At 39.4% G+C, this 20,784-nt stretch overlaps 1 protein-coding gene across 1 annotated transcript in view; it reads right to left on the bottom strand.

The window, feature by feature from the left end:
• The window catches only part of SH3BGRL (SH3 domain binding glutamate rich protein like), a gene marked incomplete at both ends in the record, with an annotated part of 75,719 nt that extends 55,135 nt beyond the window's left edge, over nucleotides 1–20,584 (bottom strand). Inside the window, one exon of the mRNA XM_080719017.1 lies at nucleotides 20,540–20,584. Within this exon, the coding sequence (XP_080575143.1) occupies nucleotides 20,540–20,584 (45 nt within the window). The remainder of the gene's footprint in view (nucleotides 1–20,539) is intronic.
• Nucleotides 20,585–20,784: the final 200 nt, after the last annotated feature.

Genomic DNA, 20,784 nt, shown 5'->3' with positions numbered 1-20,784 from the left:
GATTTCAGTAAACATTTCCACCGAGATCACTGTGGTTTCCTGGCCTTAATTATATAAAACTAGTGGAATTTTTACTAGAGGTGGCAAAAATTATCTCAGGCTTTAAAGACTTGAAGTAAGGCCTGACCTGTAACCAGGAGGATTGAGTCAGTTTTAATTTAGCAATCTCAGGAAGAAACTGTGAAAACACCACCCCCTCATGGTTTCTCTAAGGACTCTTTGTAAAACAATCTAGTCTCAATTCCAGACTTGATTAAAAAGGAGAGAAAAAGATGAAAAAAGTGAATAATAAAAAGATGGTTGCTGATCAATTTGCTATACTATGTCAACAAATGGAGTTCAAGCAAAATACAGTGGAATTAAGAGTCTCAAAATAAACTTTTTGAATAAAATAAAGCATTTTGGTAAACACAAGTAACATTAATCTCACAACTTGTAGCCTGAAATGACGCCTTTTAAGATTTATCCTTGAGCCAGGCGTGGTGGCGCACGCTTGTAATCCCAGCATTTGGGAGGCTGAGACGGGAAGATCACGGTTGGCGGCCAGACTCAGCTACTTAGTGAGGCCCTCTGCAACTCAGTGAGACCCTGTTTCAAAATGAAGAATAAAAAAATAGGCTTGGGGGTATAGCTCGGAGGTCAAATGCCCCTGGGTCTGATCCCCAGACCCGCGGGAAAAAAAAAAAAAAAAGATTTATCCTTGCTTCATACTACAACTATGTGATCTTGGGGTTCAGCATACAGCCTGTGCCTCAACTTGCCTTCTTGATTTATAAGTTATATTTTTAAAGAAGCCATGGAATGGCTATAGCTCAGTGGTAAAACACTTGAATAGAATATATAAAATCCTAGGTTTAATCCCTAGCACAGAGCAAAAAGTCATATACATATATGTATATGTATCCCATATATATATGTGTGTGTGTGTGTGTGTGTGTGTGTGTGTGTGTAAATGGGATTCATAAAACTTATCTATAATTTGTGGACAGTCTAAGAGACTAAGTCCTATTGCAATTATGCCTGAAATTGATGAAAATGCCCCAGGGCATATTTTTAATATTTTAGAGATAAAATAATAATGGATTCAGAAGAAATGGTGGATAGAGAGAAAAACATCTAAAAAATCAAAGACTAATAATGAAGATTTTCAATAGCATAGGATACTATTTCCAGACAACAAGTATACAAAAATATTTACATGTAACAACTCTTATTTGGAAATGTGAATGTCACAAGCAACATAAAAGTCTATTTTCTGGAACTTCAGGTCCTCTATAACTTTCTTTGTAATTTTTTCCTTGCTTGCAATACGTTTTTAGAATACAAAGTTATTACTAAATGTCACCTTCAACTAACTGCAACTTGCTGTGGATTCTTCCAAGGGCAGAGAAATGACTCAGAAAGGGAGATAAGAAGGAAGGAGAGAAAAGGGGGAGAGGTAAAGAGAGAAAGAAACAGACAGAGAAAGAGACAGACAGAGCAATGAACCTAAGAGTCTACAATATTTCCCCCTAAGAGAAGTTTTTTTTTTTTTTTTTTTTTGTGGTACTGGGGGTGGAACCCAGAGGCTTTCTAACTCCAGGCTCTACTCCCAGACCTATTTTTATATTTTGTTTGGAAACAGGGTCTCACTGAGTTGCTGAGAGCCTCACTAAGTAGCTGAGGCTGGCATTGAACCTGCGTGATCCTTCTGTCTCAACCTCCCAAGTGCGGGGATTACAAGTGTGTGCCACCACACCCAGCTAGAATTAATTTTTAATGGGAAAAAATAATAGGACTTTCTTCTGTGCCAATACAAGGACTTCCAAGCAAAACTAAAAGCTGAGGCTCTCTTGAAACCTCATCTGGAACTACTAAGAATAAACATAAAATTCCCACTTATCAAGAAAAATAGGAAGGTCATTTTGTCTTAACAGTACTAACAGATTATTTGTGAGGCTGCTAATGAAAAATAGTTACCATTTAACCAATTATTCTGGAATCCTAATAAAAATTTCTTTCTTTCAAAGGAACTCAAAGTGCTTGCTATTAATCACATTTTAAAAAAATCTAACATTCCTGGGGTGGAGGGATAAGGTCATTTCCTCTACATTCCATGAAGCGGGAAAGCACAGAGGTTAAACCACTTCCCTAAGGTCTTTTACTCCCCAATCCAGAGCTCCCTGGTTGAATAATACACTTGTGACAGGAGGGATTCCTAACAAAGTATAATTAAACAACATTACACAAGCACAGCCTTGAGTTCAAAAATTCTAAAACATCTGTGTTTTCTCTACAATAAGAAGTTTAATTGAAAATTTTTATTTTTTTTTCTAGAAATCAACCTGGTAAAGCCACTGAGTTGACTCTTACATTAGCCATGTTATGTGATTTTCTTCAATAACACCATCAACTATAATAAATGAGCCACCCATGGCGACACACACCTGTATTTCCAATACTTGGGAGACTGAGACAGGAAAAGCCAGGTTCAAAATCAGCCTCTGCAATGTAGTGAGGATCTCAGCTACTAGCGAGATCTTGTTTCCAAATAAAAAATAACATAGGAGCTGGGCGTGCTGGTGCATGCTTGTAATCCAAGCATTTGGGAGGCTGAGACAAGAGGATCGTGGTTCGCGGACAGCCTCAGCTACCTAGTGAGGCACTTCGCAACTCAGTGAGACCCTGTTTCAAAATAAAAAATAAAAAATTGGACAGGAGGTTTAGCTTGGAGGTCAAATGCCTCTGGGTTCCATCCCCAGACCCGCAAAAAAAAAAAAAAAAAATAATAATAATAATAATGTAGGATTAGGGGTGTAGCTTGGAGGTATAATGCCTCTGAGTTCAATACCCAGCACTACCAAAGTGAAAAAAAGATGAAAGTATAATAAATGAATATTTATATTTAATATTTAAGTTTATGGAATTAATGATTTTAAAATGTTTGAGCTGGGTGCGGTGTCACATACCTATAATCCCAGTACTTAGAAGGCTGAAACAAGTAATCAAGAGGCCAGTCTTAGCAACTTAGCAAGACTCTTGGCAACTTAGTGAGGCTCTGTTTCAAAATAAAAATAAGAAAGGCTGGGGGTATATCTCAGAGTAGAATGCCCTTTGGTTTAATTCCCCAGTACCAGAAAATAAACATAAATTAAATGTTTAAAATCCTGTTTTTAAAATTTAATTCACTAAATTACAAATACCATAAAGTAACCAATTTATGGGAATATTCTCTTCTGGCATGCTCAGTAACAAGAAAGCATGAGAAATACCCAGAATGTTTTCTGAAAACAGAAGGACAGAAGAGCTAAAAATTATCAGGCTTATTTATTTGAAGCTTTACAAAAGAAAATAATGTAAGCTCTTTCAGGACAAGGTATTCTAAGTGGACCAAAACAATGATGCCTTGGCGGTAGGGTCATGGATTAAATTTATTCCTTGTTATTCAAGTCATTCATTATTGAGAAGCCTTGGCACGACACTGAAAGTCCTTTCTCCATTGTGTAGAAAGGACTTTCTACATCTTGCCTCTACAAAGATGAATATTTTTATCAGAGGATACTTTGGAAATGTATTGAATTGATATCATGTGAATCTGTATATTTTGCCCAATACTTTACTTCCTTGGGCGTGGTGGCACACGCGCTTGTAATCCCAGCATTCGGGAGGCTGAGACCAGAGGATCGTGGTTTGCAGGCAGCCTCAGCTACTTAGTGAGGCTCTCTGCAACTCAGTGAGACCCGGTTTCAGAATAAAGAATAAAATCTAGGGCTGGGGGTGGAGCTCAGAGGTAGAATGCCCCTGGGTTCCATCCCCAGACCTGCAATAAAACAAAAAAAAGAACATGATGATCTCTTTCATCCCAAATAAAACAGGTTAAAACATTCTTCGTGGGTCACCCAGATTCCTACAATCTTAGTCCAAGACCAGAGTCTAGGACAAGAAGGAATAAAAGTAGTACTGCAGCATATTACCAAGGGAGGGTGTGCATTTCCTTCTTTGGAGAGTTCACTAAGAGAAAATTGATTACAATCTTTCTGGGACAGTTTACAGGCAGTCCTTACGTGGGTGGACTGGATGACCTCCCATGATCCGTTCTGGCTAGATTCTTCTAATATTTTACTTTCAGTATGTTTGATGCTGATAAAAATGGAAGACTGATAGCCAGTTTCTACACAATGGAGAAAGGACTTTCAGTGTTGTGCTAAGTGACTTGAATAACAAGGAATAATTTTAATCCATGACCCTACCACCAAGGTATCATTGTTTTGGTCCTCTTAGAATACCTTTCAAAATATTTGAAAGCTGTGAAAAGAATCACCTTGGTTCTTGGAAAAAGTTTATCCATGAGAACAACCTGGCTCAAATAGATTTTGATGCTTCTTAACCATTTTGGCCAGGGTTCAACTGTTTTTGGTGAGATGAGGAGAATTAAAAATATGTAGTGGAGCCAGTCATGGTGGTATACCTCTGTAATCCTAGGACTTGGGAGACTGAGGCAGGATGATCACAGATTTGAGACCAGCCTCAGCAACTTAGTGACACCCTCAGCAAAATAAAACATAAAATAGGGCCGGATACGGACCAAAGGCAGACTGCTTCTGGGTTCAGCCCGCAGTACCCCCCAAAATTGGGTGTGTGTATGTATGAATGTATGTAAGGGAATAGGGGAAGGAGAAGAGGGGTACTCAATTATCTTTACTTATCTAGTTATTTGATAGAAATCTAGGAAGAAATATCAATTATCCCAGCACTTAGAATTTTTCACAATTTTTTAGTCAAAGGCAAACTTACTGAATTTCTCCCTAACTGTAAATTCTGGCCCAAGAGGTGATCTTTACCAAATTTAATTTTAGCAGTGATAGGAACCAAATGCAAGTTCAAAAGCACACTGATATCCAGAACCCTGAACCAAATTTTAAACCAAACTGTTGGGAATCATGTACCCCTTGGGGGGAAACAAACCAAAAGAGGCAAGGAGAACAAATATAAGATGGTTGTGATGTCATGAATGAAAAAGTACTGAACAGAACTCAGCTATTTGTAAGGCGTAATTATTTACACAATAGACCAAAACTAGGCTGATCCCAAGATGAAGGATTTATAAATTGAGATGATGAAACAAATTTAATGTGTTTCTTCTAGAATCACAGGATAACTTGGTGAAAACAGGCACTCTTTGACTTGTCATTACTACTCCCTTTCACTTTTATTAGAACTGTATAATAATCATGCCTCTGGAAAATGTTCCTGGGTAGAAGTCGGCTTGGGAACCACTTCCCACCCCTCTTTCTAATGAAATGGCTGGAAAAGTGGGTAAAGGTTCAAATGTGGTAAAATATCACCCCTGTTTTTCAGCATCATTTATTCAAGATCATTGTCAGGGTGCCTGGAAAGGGTAGGCAAAATAGATTTGGACATTTGTTGGGGTTCAGGAGAACGTGTACTCCTGTGAGAAAGTGTACCAGCAAGCAGGCAGGGAAGTAGAAACGTGATCTGTCTCAAGATTCCCTCATACACGTCTCCTTAACTTGCAAATCATGCCACTTAACTCCCCAAACTGATATCTACATACTGAATCAAAAAAATACATTATATCGGGAGGCTGAGACCAGAGGATCGTGGTTTGTGGACAGCCTTAGCTACTTAGGCCCTTCACAACTTAATGAGACCGTTTCAAAATAAAGAATAAAAAATAGGGCTGGGGGTATAGCTCGGAGGTCAAATGCCGCTGGGTTCCATCTCCAGATCCACAAAAAAAATACATTATATATTTTCTTAGGACTAATATAATCCATCAAATAACAAGAAACTAAAGGACAAAATATATTATTTTCCCTTTTATGGAGAAGTGTACTGGGGATTGAAGCCAAGACATTCTACCTCTGAACTATACTCCCAGCCCTTTTCATTTATTTATTTTTTATTTTCAAACAGGGCTTCATTAAGTGACAGTAAATTGCTGAGGTTGGCCTTGGATCTGCCATCCTTCTGTCACAGCCTCTGAAGTAATAGGATTGCAGACATGTGCCTCCACATCCAGCTTAGTAAACATTATTTTCTAAAGAGTCAAATTGATTTTACTGAAGTTTGTTAAGTAGGAGCAATGGAAATGTACTGTTGTTCATATTCAAAATAATCACTATGACTTTCTTGTTTATTCTTTTTAAAAAGTTATTCAAATTTGCTACTAAAAATAAAGACACTTTGCTACCAGATCAACATAGATATGTATAATAAAAATTAGCAAAGGCTTTTAGACTGTAAAGGCAAAGCTTTCTGACAATACTTGGATATATTTGGAAAAATATATCCGTTGGACAGCTTCAAATAGAATAATTTTTTTTGGTGGTACTGGGGATAGAACTCAGGGGCCTTCTACCTCTGGGCTACACTCCCAAACCTACTTTATATTTTATTTGGAAACAAGGTCTCTTAAGCCAGTGAGGCTGGCTTCAAACCTGCGCGATCCTCCTGTCTCTGCCTCCCAAGTGCGGGGATTACAAGCGTGCACCACCACATCCGGCAGAATAATATTTTAAATATTAATCTTCTGCTACAATTTCATTTTAAGTTTATTCTATGGGAAAATGGGCATTGAATTCAGGGCCTGGCATAAGCGAGGTATGTGTTCTATCAGGAAGCTATACTTGCAACGCAATTTTTTTTCTCTGTAATAATATCATTTTAATTATTTTCAAATATGTTCCTTCTCCTTTTTCTCATCTAACTACTCAAAAGTTAGTCTACATGTCTGTGTCTTCCTCCTTATGCACTCCATTTCTCAACTCTTCTAAGCAGGCTACTGTCTTCACCATTCTACTAAAATTGCTATTACGGTGGCCATTAATAATTTCCTTATTTTGAATTAAATGACCTTGTATCAGTGTTCATCATCCCTGTATGGCACTTGCAAGCAATGAGCGTTCTCCCTAAAAAATATTTCTTACTCTGCTTCCTATAATTTGATCCAACTCAGATTTTTCTCTCTCTCCTCGTTTCCCCTCCCACCTTTCTCCTCTTCTCTCACTGAGGAATGACCCCAGGGCCATTCTACCTCCAAGCTGCACCTATAGCACACTCTTTTATTTTTATAGTTTTGAAATAGGGTCTTACTAGGTGGCTGCAGGTCTCGCTATGTTGCTGAGGCTGTCCTTGATCCTGTGATCCTCTTTTTTTGGCCTCCTAAATACTGGGACTACTTAGATTTCTCTTAGTGAATCTTCCTGTCTCCTTGTGCTCCTGCCTGGTCCTTTCACATATTCTTGAATATGAACACTCGCCAAGGTCCTTTCCTCATTGTCAGCCATTTGCCCATCTCATCGTATAATTACTCGCTCAGAGTGAGCTTATTCCTCCCATAGCCTCAAGTACCTCGATTTGAATGGCTCTAATATTTACTTTTCCAGACACCATATTTCCCAAACTCTAGTTCCACATTCCAACCAAGAAACTGCAAATCTTCCTTTGAACGAGAGCTGGTTGCACTTGAATTTAAACATGCCATCTATTCATGTATCAACAAAAATTCATGAAGAAACTTCATGTGTTATAATTATAGTATAATTATAATATATATATTATATATTATATATATAATAGTATAAATATAGTATAATTATAGTAGTCAGAAGTGGAAGAGGTAGATAAATCATTGTCCATAACTCTGTTGCACCTTGAAATAATTCTGTTCTAAAATAGAGCTCTAAGCCGGGCTTGGTGGCGCACGCTTGTAATCCCCGCGCTTGGGAGGCTGAGACAGGAGGAACGCTCAGGTTCGAAGCCAGCCGCGCGCGCTGGCTTAGGAGACCCTGTTTCCAAAATGAAAATGTAAAAAATAGGTCTGGAAGTATATCCCGGAGGTAGAAAGCCTCTAGGTTCCACCCCCAGTACCACCAAAATAAAGTAAAATAAAATAAAGCTCTACAGAGCATCTTCAACTATTGGCAGGTTCAAAGTAAGAAGAAAAGATAGGAAATAAACACATTGACCTTGCCTCAGAATCGGTTCTGTTAGATACAGTGATGTTTCATGTAAGACTTGAAATAGTTATTTTGGTAGAAGAATCTCTACAGCTTTTAAATATGTTTATCAAAACATTTAATGTTACTATATCAAAGTACTATTGATCTTTTTCAACACACACATTTACATAGAATAATGATTCGCCATTAATAATATGAAATAAAAATTACTATATTTCTTGACTTTTTTTGTGGTACTGGGGGTGGAACCCAGGGGCTTTCTACTTTCGGGCTATACTCCAAGACCTATTTTCTATTTTATTTGGAAACAGGGTCTCACTAAGTTGCTGAGAGCCTCACTCAGTAGCTGGGGCTGGCTTCGAACAGGTGCGATCCTCCTGTCTCAGCGTGCACCACCATGCCCGGCTTACTCCTTGACTTTTTAAATTTTGAAATAGAGTCTTGCTTAGTTTCAGCGGGCCTCACTAAGTTGATGAGGCTGGCTTCGAACCTGTGATCCTCCTGTCTCAGCCTCCCAAGTACTGGAATTAGAGGCATGCGACACCACACCAGGCTTCTTTAACTATTAGACACAAATTAATGCCTAGCATTCCAACTTGTTATTTTCAGGAAATCTTATGACATCAAAAGCAAGGCAAGCGTAGGTGTAGAATTCGGTCACTATTACCTCAATTACTGAGAAGTGGTCTAAATATTTTATTTGTATATGTTTTCAGAGCTATCCATATTTTGATAACCCAAGGAGTCAGGTATTTTTTGTGGTGCCAGGGGGTGTTACCCAGAGGCTTCTCTACCTCCGGGCTGTATTCCCAGACCTATTTATATTTTATTTTGGAAACAGGGTCTCACTAAGTTGCTGAGAGCCTCACTCAATAGCTGAGGCTGGCTTCAAACCCCTGCGATCCTCCTGTCTCAGCCTCCCAAGCGCGGGGACTACAAGCGTGCGCCACCACACCCAGCAGATTTTTATTTTTTATTCCTCACAATCTCTTAGTGCTGCTGTACAATAATCCCTTTTCAGGTGTTCTCTTTATATTCTAAGCAATACGTTGTTTGTAGAGTTTTTCTGACCTTTATCATTAACCTCAAAGTAGAATTCAAAGACTTCCCTACCCAACCACATTATACCATGGGAGAAAAAGCAAATTTACCTCTGTAAATGAGTGATTTTCACACAGTAATTCCATTTCGATTTATTTTAAATCCACGTGGACATCTATACATAAATTATGTAGAGAAGACTGTGTTAGATGCTTTGAGGTTTCACCAAATCTAGAAGTGATTACCTTTTGAACGTACATACATGCTGTGGCTAGTCCAACCTCTCCCAAGCAATCTGTGACACTCAGGCAGCGGAAGCATTTTCTGGGAGGTAGAGGTTAGTTATCCAGTTCAACTTTTTAGTAGTCAGATTAAATCCCACGTGAGCTATGGTGAGATATACACTGCTCTCATAAAGAGCCTAATCATAGCAACACAATGTTTTGTTATGGTTAACATTTATTATTATTATTATTATTATTATTATTATTATTATTATTAGGATTGAACCCAGAGGTATTCTATCTCTGAGCTACACTATCAACCCTTTTTAATTAATTAATTAATTTTATTTTGAAATAAGAGTCTCACTAAAATGCTAAGGTTGGCCTCAAATCTGAGATCCTCCCATCTTAGCCTTCTAAATATGAGGATTATAGGCATGTGCCACCACACCCAGCTCACAATTAACATTTTTAGACCTATCTTTCAGTGACTTTTAAAAAATTCACATGAATTCAAAGATCTTGTTTCACTTGCTATTTACTCTTTTAAAACTAAACAGATATTTGTTTCATTACTTGGTATACTCTATATGTCACCAACAACAACCCTCAATGTCCCCTCAATATTGCTTAGAATATTTTTATTTATTTATTTATTTATTTTTGCAGTACTAGGGATGGAACCCAGGGGCGTTCTACCTCTGAGGTACACCCCCAGCCCTATTTTTTATTCTTTATTTTGAAATAAAGTTTCACTGAGTTGCCAAAGGGTCTCACTAAGTAGTAGTTGAAGCTGTCCACAAACCGTGATCCTCCGGTCTCAGCCTCCCAGATGCTAGGATTACAAGCGTACACCAATAGTTCTGGTTCTGTTTAGAATATTTAAATTTAGCACTTTTATTCTTAATATTTAAGTAGAAATTCACCGGAAAAGCTTCAGCCCAACAACTGCTTCTTTTGAGAACTTAAAAATACTTAGGTGCCGGGCGTGGTGGCGCACGCTTGCAATCCTAGCACTTGGGAGGCTGAGACAGGAGGATCGTGCAGGTTCGAAGCCAGCCTCAGCTACTTAGTGAGGCTCTGAGCAACTTAGTGACACCCTGTTTCAAAATAAAATATAAAATAGGTCTGGGAGTATAGCCCGGAGGTAGAAGGCCCCTGGGCTCCACCCTCAGTACCACACACACAAAAAAATTACTTAGCTGATGTACACACCAATTACGATTAAGTTTCTGAAAATATGAGATCAGATTTCTTAATTTTTTGTAATGACTTTCTTATAATAACACTCGTAGATGTTTCCTTCTACGACAGCGTACATTTTCTGCCATTCATATTCAGCTTGTGAAGATGATGAGATGCAAAGCGATTGAGTGACCTACTAAAGTCACACAAGGAACAGAGATACATACCTCACCTCTCAAATAGACTCGAGTTTAAAGTCCCCTCTAAAAAATAACTCGTCTTTCCGGCTATGGTGACACATATTGTCATCTCAGTACTTGGGAGGCAAAGACAAGAGGATTGCCGGTTAGTGGCCAGCCTCAGCAATTTAACAAGATTCTCAGCCAACCTAGTGAGTCCCTGTTATAAAACAAAAATAATAAAAGAGGTTGAGGTTATAGCTTAGAGGTAGAATACCCCTGGGTTCATCCCCTAAGTACCAAAATAATAATAAAATAATAATAATAAATAATGTATTTTACCTACCTTTTGTTATTTCTGTTTGATACTTGACACAAGATGATTTTATCATATTGGGATAAAGCTGCATGGTCTGCATTCTGCATTCTAACTGATACCATACACTGATGTGGCACCACTTTGAATTTTTTTTTCTTTTTCTACCTCTGAATTACACCCCCAGCCCTTCTTATTTTTTTATTTTGAAACAGGAACATGGGTTGCTGAGGGTCTCCCTAAGTTCCTGAGGCTGATCTTAACTCTATGACCCTCCTGTCTCTCAAGTACCAGGATTACAGGTGTGTACCATCACCCCTGGCATAACTTGGATTTTCTACTCAGAAGAAGTCTAAGTTCTCTACCTGTTGAAATAGACCATCAGAATTTTCCTTGGAACTGCTGTAGACTAAGAAATATTCTTAGACAACCTCATAACAACGAGAGAGAACAGTAGTGCAGAAGGGAATTGAATGAAGGCAGAGGGGAGGAAAAGGAAAGTTTGGGGGGAGGAAACACCAAATAATGTTATACGCATATATAAATGTATTATTACAAATATCATCATGATGTACAATTACAGTACGCTACTAAAGGATTAGTAAAAATGTTTTTCTAGTTTTCCTAGTCTATCAGAAAATCAGTATTGCATACATGTTATTCACCACATAAATAGAACCAAGAACAAAAACCACATCATCATAGCAATAGATGCTGAAAAAGCATTCGACAAAATCCAACAGCCATTTATGTTAAAAAAGACACTGCAAAAAATTGGGATAGAAGGAAAGTACTTCAACATCATCAAGGCAATATACTGCAAACGCAAAGCCAACATTATATTGAATGGGGAAAAACTGCAAGAATTTCCGCTACAGTCAGGAACAAGACAAGGATGCCCACTATCACCACTCCTTTTCAATATAGTCCTTGAGACTCTTGCTGCAGCAATCAGACAAGAGAAGGAAATCAAAGGAATCCACATAGAAAGAGAGGAAGTAAAATTCTCCTTATTCGCAGATGACATGATCCTTTATCTGGAAGACTCAAAGAACTCAACCAAAAGACTTGTGGAGCTGATTGACAAATTCAGCAAAGTCGCAGGTTACAAAATCAACCTAAAGAAATCAGTGGCCTTTCTTTATGCCAACAACGAATCCACAATGAAAGAAACAAAAACAACAATTCCATTCACTATAACCTCAAAACCAATAAAATACCTAGGAATAAACCTAACCCAAGATGTAAAAGACCTCTACAACAAAAACTGTAAAACATTAAAGAAAAAAATAGAAGAAGACCTTGGAAGATGGAAAGATCTCCTGTGCTCATGGATAGGCAGAATAAATATCATCAAAATGGCCATTCTGCCAAAACTGATCTATAAGTTCAATGCAATTCCCATTAAAATACCAGTGACATTCTTCAGAGACCTAGAAAAATCAATCATGAACTTCATATGGAGAAAGAAAAGACCTAGAATAGCCAAAGCAATTCTCAATAACAATAAACACGCAGGAGGCATTACAATCCCAGACTTCAAACTATACTATAGAGCAATAGTAGTAAAAACAGCACGGTACTGGCACAATAACAGATATACTGACCAGTGGATTAGAATAGAAGATACAGAAACAAACCCACACATCTTTAGTCAATTAATCTTTGACAAAGGGGCCAAACACATACTCTGGAGAAAAGACAGCCTTTTCAACAAGTGGTGCTGGGAGAACCGGCTAACCATTTGTAAAAAGATGAATCTAAACCCCTATATCTAACCTAACACAGGAATCAACTCAAGATGGATCAAAGACTTAGAAATTAGACCTGAGACTGTGAAGTTAGTAGAAGAGAACATAGGTTCAACACTACAACATATTGGCACAGGCAGTAACTTTCTCAACAAAACCTCCAAAGCTCAGGAAATTAAAGCAAGAATAAACAAGTGGGATAACATCAAACTAAAAAGTTTCTTCCCATCAAAGGAAACTATCAATAACCTAAAGAAGAAGCCTACAGAATGGGAAAGGATCTTTACTAGCCACCATTCTGATAGGGGGCTAATATCCAGAGTATACAAAGAGCTCAAAAGACTCTACACAAGCAAAACAAACAACCCAATCAAGAAATGGGCAAATGAACTAAATAGACACTTCACAAAAGAAGAAATACAAAGGGCTAATAGATACATGAAAAGATGTTCTTCATCACTGGCCATCAGGGAGATGCAAATCAAAACTACACTGAGATTCCATCTAACCCCAGTCAGAGTAGCAAGCATAAAGAAATCAAACAACAACAAATGCTGGCGAGGATGTGGGGAAAGAGGAACTCTTTTACACTGTTGGTGGGAGTGCAAACTAGTTCAGCCACTATGGAGATCTGTGTGGAGATTCCTAAGAAAGGTGGGAATAGATCCACCATATGATCCAGCTATACCACTCCTAGGTATCTTTCCAAAGGGGTTGAATTCAGAGAAATGCAGCAACATATGCATACCTATGTTCATAGCAGCACAATTTGTAATAGCCAAAATATGGAACCAACCCAGATCACCATCAACAGATGATGGATAGCAAAACTGTGGGAAATACACACAATGGAATTCTATTCAGCCATAAAGAAGAACAAAATTATATCATTTGCAAGAAGATGGAAAGCCCTGGAGAACATCATGTTAAGTGAGATCAGCCAAGCACAGAAGGAGAAGATACACATGTTTCCTCTAATATGCCCAAACTAGAAAACACAAAGGATACCAGTGGGACTCCAGATATTAGAGGGGAAATACTAGCTAAGTTTTAATGGAAAGATAGGAGAGGACAAAGGCCAATCTTGATTAATGAGGGACTACACCTGAACATGTGTAAAATTATGAATAAGACATGGTTAACCTGGACAACCATTGGTGGGAGGGGGGAAGAGAAAACGGGGGCGGGGGGAGAGGGCACCAAATATAGTGTAAATGTATACTATTTATGTTCAATAAAAAATTGTTAAAAAAATAAATAAATAAATAAAAGAAAATCAGTATTGCAGCAAGCCGGGCGTGGTGGCGCATGCTTGTAATCCCAGCATTTGGGAGGCTGAGACCTGGAGGATCGCGGTTCGCTGACAGCCTCAGCTACTTAGTGAGGCCCTCTGCAACTCAGTGAGACCCGGTTTCAAAATAAAGAATAAAAAATAGGGCAGGGGACTTAGCTCGGAAGTCAAATGCCCCTGGGTTCCATCCCCAGACCCGCCAAAAAAAAAAAAAAAAAAGAAAAGAAGAAAATCAGTATTGCAATGACTTCTAAGTTAGTTTCAGAGCCACATTCATAGTAGGGCATTAGTAAATACTAAGTCAGTAGATAGACTAGTATAGAGGCTAAAATCATGGGCTCAGAATAAGACACATCTAGAGCTTTCTTGGCTAGCTGTGTGACCTTGTTAGCTCTCTTCGCCTGTTTCTTTCTCTTAAAAGTGGGGATAAAGCCAGGCGCGATGGTGCATGCTTGTAATCCCAGCATTCGGGAGGCTGAGACTGGAGGATCATGGTTCACGGATGGCCTCAGCCACTTAGTGAGGCCCTCTGCAACTTAGTGAGACCCTGTTTCAAAATAAAGAATAAAAAATAGGGCAAGGGGGTGTAGCTCGGAGGTCGAATGCCCCTGGGTTCCAGCCCCAGACCCGAAAAAAAAAAAAAAAGGTGGGGACAATCAGAGCACTGACTTTACTGAATTGTCACAAGAATTAAATTATAAAACACAAGTACAGTTCTTAACTGCTATGCCTGGTACATTGTAAGTACTCCACAAATGATAGCTGTTAATATCATTATTAACTAAAGCTGAAAAGTTATTTGAGAAATTCAAGTGGGATGATTGATCTTATTTTAACAAAGTACTTGTCCTTGTTTCCCTTCTAAATCAACATTTGAGTATCACTCTGAAAAAAAAACAGCTTCCAATGCCATGCAACTACTACTAAATATATATTTACTAATATTAATTTAACATTGAGGAATATGCCACAATTATGATGAAAGAACCATCTGGGAGGTGGTGGTGAAATAAACAGACAAAATTTTCTCATGTAGCAACTGTTACCTGAGATGAATACTCTCTGGTGTTTAATAGGTGAAGTTCTATTTGTCTTAACTCATTGTTGGAAATTTACCAGAAAGAAATTTTTGGCTCAACCCCACCTCTAGAGTTCTGGTCTAATTTCCAGAAAGGACTAAGCCAAAGCAATAGAATTCAAGGACTACAACCTAAAACCAGAGTTCAGTAGTTATAGCAGCAAAGCCTTCCAATTTAGAAGATTTATAGAATCCTAATAATCCACCTTTTAATCATGCTTGGTATATAGCCACACACAGGCACTTTTCAGAGAAGAGAATTAAAGTCATAAAAGTTCAATATATAATATAACCCACCATAAAAGGGACAGAAAAACACTATGCAGGAGCTAGAAAACAACTCTGAGATACCAGAGGAACTTCAGATAATGGAGAAAAAACTCCAGTGGACACAGGAAGGTGTTCTAGAGAAGGGTGTGGGGTGAGAGGGAAGATCAATGAAGGAATCACTTCCACTGATATTATGTACATATGTGAGAATACCAATGTCAATCTCAATATCATGTATGGAGAAGAGGGAGCCAGAGAAAAGCCCACTAAGTGCTGTGTGCATATATGTCACTATCACTGTGAACTACATTAGAATATTAGAATGTTAGACTCTAATGCACCAATGAAAGTCTAGAAAAATATTCTGACCAAGTCAGTATTGGTTTTTGAGCTGGGAGTCGTGGTGCATGCCAGTAATCCCAGTACTTCGGAGACTGAGAAAGGAGGATTACAGGTTTGTGAGCAGCCTCAGAAATTTAGCAAAGCCAATCCCAGCAATTTAGTGAAACTCTGTTACAAAATAAAATGACACTGGGGGATGCAGTCCAAATGTAGAATGCTCTTGGTTTCAATCCCCAGTATATGGGGGTTGGGGGAAAAACTGATGGTTTTTCCTAGAAGTTTACTGCAGTTAGTCAAGATTGGTAGAGCACACCTCAATCCCAGAACTTGGGAGGCTGAGACAGCAGAATGACAGGTTCAAGGCCAATGTTGGCAATTTAGAGAAGTTGTTTCAAAATAAAACATAAAAAGTGCTGGAGTATAGCTGGGAGGTAGAATGTCCTTGGATTCAACCCCGGTACCAACAAAACAATTATTTCAATTTATTAAATGACATAGGTCCCGGGCTTACTTCCTTTTGCCTTGAGTATAAATTTACAAGGCATTATAATCTCAAAAAATGTTTCAGAGTAATGAGTTAACAGCAGGTCAAAGACATGCAGAATAATTCAAAACAGGCAGAAAAACACCTTCTATGGACAGACAACTGGGGAGAAGGCTTGAATTTTCCCATGTGGACTTACAAAAGACCAATTTAGCCTCTCCAAAGTGTGTATATCTTCTCTATCTTCCTGGCTTTGAGTGAATAGCTATTTATTTTTGTGTGTGTGTGGGTCTGGGGGTGGAACCCAGAGGCATTTGACCTCCGAGCCACACCCCCTGCCCAATTTTTTATTCTTTATTTTGAAACAAGGTCTCACTGAGTTGCAGAGGGCTTCACTAAGTAGCTGAGGCTGTCCGCGAACCGTGATCCTCCAGTCTCAGCCTCCAGAATGCTGGGATTAGAAGCCTGCGCCACCGTGCCCGGCTATGAATAGCTATTTAATAACCTCCTTATTGACATTCACCTTTAGACATACTACCCTCCTCCACAGGAACTCCACCCTTGCTATTTCCCTATCTGCAGGTGCTCAGGCAACTCTTACAGGACTCACTCTTTCCCCTCCCTCTTAACCTCAGGTTCGCAGTTTTCTCTTCGTGCCCACTAGTTGCCACGAATCACTGGTAAGCTGCATTGCTTGGTGGTTAAGATACATTTCTTGGTGTTCTTTGGATTCAAAAAAATTGCATTAGGTTCAGGCTTGGTGGCTTATAAACTGTATGACACGAAGCAAGTGGTTGAACCTCCCTGAACTTGTATTTACTTCTCTGAAAATAGAGATAATCATAAGGCTACAGTCAAGAGAAAATAAGATAGTCCCTGGAACACTTAAATGTTTCTACTGACTCTCATTGGTATGGCTACTATCAAGAAATTAAAGCAAGACCAACATTCTTTCATTTTTAAACTTCTGAGAAGCAAGTGCTGATCCTCTGTACTGGGGAAGAGTTCAGTATGTTTGAAAACTTGTCTTGTTTTTAATTGGGCTATGAAACCAGGTGTTTTGGTACAGGTCTATAATCCCAGTACTTGGGAGGCTGACACAGGAAGATCACAGGTTGGAGGCTAGCCTCGACAACTTAGTGAGATCTTGTTTCAAAATAAAATAGGGCTAGAGTTATAGGTCAGTGAGAACATATCCCTGGGTTCAAATTCCCAGTACCAACAAATAAATAAAAGTAAAAACAAAAAATAAATTGTGCTATGAACTACAGGAAATCTTGGGTTACAGATAAAATAAGTTAATTTTGTCTTGAGAATCATCAAAGATTCTCATCCTCGCTTGCCCAATAAAACACCTCATATTGGTTATTTTTATGACACCCAGTAGGAAGAGTTAGAAAACAGATATTCCCAATCCAAAGGCAACTGACCTTTAAATGTTCTTCAGAAAACTACACTTAATCACTCACATCAGTCTCTCACTTTGTGCACTTGTGCTCGACCAGTATGTCTGCCTTGACTCTTCTAGATCATTTGTTAAAAAACAGTATTTCCATAATCTTAAAGGAAAACTTTAGTATTAAAACCTGAAAACTCTTTTTCGGAAGTAAACAATTACTCCCCCATTTATGTTATAAGGGCACTTACTCTATATTCTCTTATTATTATTTAAAAAGTACCCAAAGTGAAATAAACAAAGATTTATTTTGGAAACACGTAATACGACCTTGATGATAGATTCAAATTAACCCTAATTACTGCAGCAATGGACAAATATTTAATTACCTATAAGAACAGAAATTGAAACCAAACACAGGCGCATCTGCCTTTTGCATATTCTTCAACAATAGAGTTAAATAAAGGAAATAATAAAAGCAGCCACTTTCAGTGTTCCTAGACATTCCTGAAGAAAGAAAGAGGTGCAGTTGTTATTGAATAGAAATTCTGAAACTAGTTTTTTCTTGAGTCTATTTCTGGTGGAATAGAAGAAAGAGAGAGACAGAGACAGAATTAGCATTGAAAGTGCATGGCCCCCAAAGAGAAACTAACTGCCTGATCTGCTCAGTCCAATTAGGGGCTTAACTAAAGACATTAAGCTACTTTTGAATCTTTAAAATTATTATATTTAAATAGAGCCACAGAGCCCCTCATTTTTTTTTTAATATCACGATTCATATGTATGGGAATTAAGGAGATAAGAGGTTTATAAAGTGGGGTCTAAAGGAAATATAAACTGTTTAATCTTTGTAACTGAATCTTGCTCAAAAACATAGGATTAAGTTTTCTAGTATTTAAAACTAGCTAAAGATGGTGGCAAACTCCTATTATCCCAGTATTTGGGATGGTGAGGCAGGAGGATTCCAGGTTACTGACTAGCTTCAGTAGTTAGAATCTGTTTCAAAATTAAAAACAAAGCCAGGCATGGTGGCTCACACTTGTAATTCCCGCACTTGGGAGGCGGAGACAGAAGGATGGCGCAGGTTCGAAGCCAGCTTCTCTGGCTTAAGGGACACTGTTTCAAAATAAAAAAAAATATATATAAAATAGGTCTGGGAGTATAGTCCGGAGGTAGAAGCCCAGAGGTAGAAGGGTTCCATTCCCAGTACCACCCCCCCAAAAAATTTAAAACAATTAAAGGCTGGGAGTGGTGGCACCCATGCCTGTAATTTCGAGGCTGAGACAGGAGGATTACAGTTTTAAGGCCGCCCCTCAGTAATTTAGTAAAACCTTCTTTCAAAAAAAATTAAAAAGGGATGGGATGTAGTCAGAGGCAGACTGCCCTGGGGTTCAATCCCCATTCTCAAAAATAAATAAATGGGGCATGGTGCAGTTTATAATCCCAGTACTTGGGAGGCTGAGACAGGAGGATTGCAGGTTCTCAGGCAGCCTCAGCTACTTAGTAAGGCCTTCTGCAACTCAAAATAAAAAACAAAAAAAAATAGGGCTGGAGGTGTAACATGGAGGTAGAATGCCCCTAGGTTCCATCCCAAGTACCGCAAAATAAATAAATAAACAAATAAATAAATAAATACTCTATTTCTTTCAGGTCTAGGGATGGAACCCAGGGGCATTGGAACTCCGAGCTACACCCCCTGCCCAATTTTTTATTCTTTATTTTGAAACAGGGTCTCACTGAGTTGCAGAGGGCCTCACTAGGTAGCTGAGGCTGTCCATGAACTGCGATCCTCCGGTCTCAGCCTCCCAAATGCTGGGATTACAAGTGTGCGCCACCACGCCCGGAAATCAATTCTGTCTAAACACACCCACATATGGTGTCCAGAGAATAGGAAGCTCAGGGTTCAAAGTCCTTGTGATTTCCCACACCCTTCAGTTCTGTTCCAAATCCTCTTGGATATAAGGATAAACAAAACTAAAAACAAACAGCAGCCCAGAATCAACGTTGTTGCTCTAAAGTTCAAGGAAAGGGAGGGGTTTCCTACTTCAACAACCTGAATTCACACATATGTTCCTGCCACTGTGGGCTTTTCTCTTGAACTGTAAAGAACAGAGACACTCATTTCCTGTACATAGACACTCAGCATTCACCCCAGTTCGAGCCAGTCTCCCCAGAGCGACTAGAAAATCCTTACTCTCCATGAAGGATTAGCAGATGACTCTGATCCTTCATCATCAATCCATGTGATAGGGGGATCGTCCTATCAGTCATTCGAAGAGGTGCCAGCTCAGCCCGACACTTTGGAAGAAGCCACTTGTTAGTTCCCTTTCCTGGCCAATATATTTGAAGCAGTTTTGGAAATCGAAGTAAAATCTTTAGAAAGAAGAGGAGGAGTCAAAAGAAGCGGTGAGAGGGGAATGAGAACATGTCTCAAGTCCCATTAAGTTAAAAAAAAAATCAACTCTCCCACTGCTCCCGACTTCTCCCATTTTGTCTAGTTCTAGGCCTTAAGCTGAAGTTAAATATACTGCCCTGCACACTCTGAAAATAACTCTATTTCGGAGGTCGCCCTCTCTCCAAATGATTCCCATGCCTCCGTGGGTGTCCACAGGAACCCTACCTTTGCAGACCTGAACCTCCCCCTTTGCCTAGGTAGTTGGAGCCTGCTTGGCAAATGGTCTCTCACTTGAAACACCGGTGTGTGATTTTACTTGACTTCTTCACCTAGGACCTCATGCCGCCATCGCCCATCTAATCAAAACTCCGTGGCTTGCTTTCTTCCTCAAAGGAGAAATGTGACCCAACGTCAGAAGGCAAACAAAGCTAAACTCCACGACTCCACGGGGGGGGGGGGGAATTGCAATCGATGCAACAAAGGGAGAAGGGGGGGGGTCAAGCGGGGGATGCGTGTGTCTTCCGAAGGAGAAGCTGCCAGAACTTCTGCAATTTAACGGTTCTGGGGCAGAAGCGGGCTAGCGTGTAGATGGACAACAAAGGAGCGCGCCCCATCCTGCTTACCGCTGTGGAGCCCGAGGAAGACGCAATGTACACACGGATCACCATCCTGGCAGCGGCGGCTCGAGGTTGTTTGGGTCCCGAAAACGGCAGCGGAGCAGCTGCAGCAGCGGCTGGGATGGAGCTAAGGGCCAAACAGAGGTTGGAAGAGTAGGGTGGGGGGAGGTGGGAAGGGAATTCGCCAGAGCCCCGCCTCCACTCTCCGCCGCTTTCAATGGGCTCCGAGCCCGGCAGTCCCAGCCTCAAAC

The sequence above is a fragment of the Muscardinus avellanarius genome (assembly GCF_963383645.1).
Source record: "Muscardinus avellanarius genome assembly, chromosome: X".
NCBI lineage: Eukaryota > Metazoa > Chordata > Mammalia > Rodentia > Gliridae > Muscardinus > Muscardinus avellanarius.
The sequence above is the reverse complement of the archived record's forward strand: the minus strand, read 5'-3'. Positions and strand labels throughout refer to the sequence as shown.